This window comes from Buceros rhinoceros, unplaced genomic scaffold (assembly GCF_000710305.1).
Source record: "Buceros rhinoceros silvestris isolate BGI_N320 unplaced genomic scaffold, ASM71030v1 scaffold28277, whole genome shotgun sequence".
Taxonomy (NCBI): domain Eukaryota; kingdom Metazoa; phylum Chordata; class Aves; order Bucerotiformes; family Bucerotidae; genus Buceros; species Buceros rhinoceros.
In genome coordinates, this window is record NW_010421986.1 from 485 (window position 1) to 790 (window position 306).

The 306-nt window shown below is 65.7% G+C and overlaps 1 protein-coding gene across 1 annotated transcript in view; it reads right to left on the bottom strand.

Moving 5' to 3' along the window:
- Window positions 1-306, bottom strand: part of LOC104496741 (vacuolar protein sorting-associated protein 4A-like) — a gene marked incomplete at its 3' end in the record, with an annotated part of 1,209 nt that overhangs the window by 398 nt on the left and 505 nt on the right. Inside the window, 1 exon segment of the mRNA XM_010139903.1 lies at window positions 1-130. Within this exon segment, the coding sequence (XP_010138205.1) occupies window positions 1-130 (130 nt within the window).

Here is a 306-nt window from a genome sequence, read left to right on the forward strand (position 1 = left end):
ACAAGTGCGGGAACTTGATGGGCAGGATCACGGCTTCCTTCAGGGCTTCCTTGGCTCCCTCCAGACCGGCCACGTCACTCCACCGCACGTTGGGCTTCTCCATCATGATGGCACCTGCGAGGGGGCGGCTCTGCTCCTGATGTCTGCCGAAAGCCAGGAGAGCCACAGCCCCCGTCCCTGCCCACGCCTCCATCCCACCGACCCCACCAACCCTCAGCACAGAGACCAGTCCAGGCCCCAACAACGTGCCCTTGAGCCCCGGTCCCACAGGCTGTCCCCCTCCCCACAGCTGCCCTGCAGGAATCC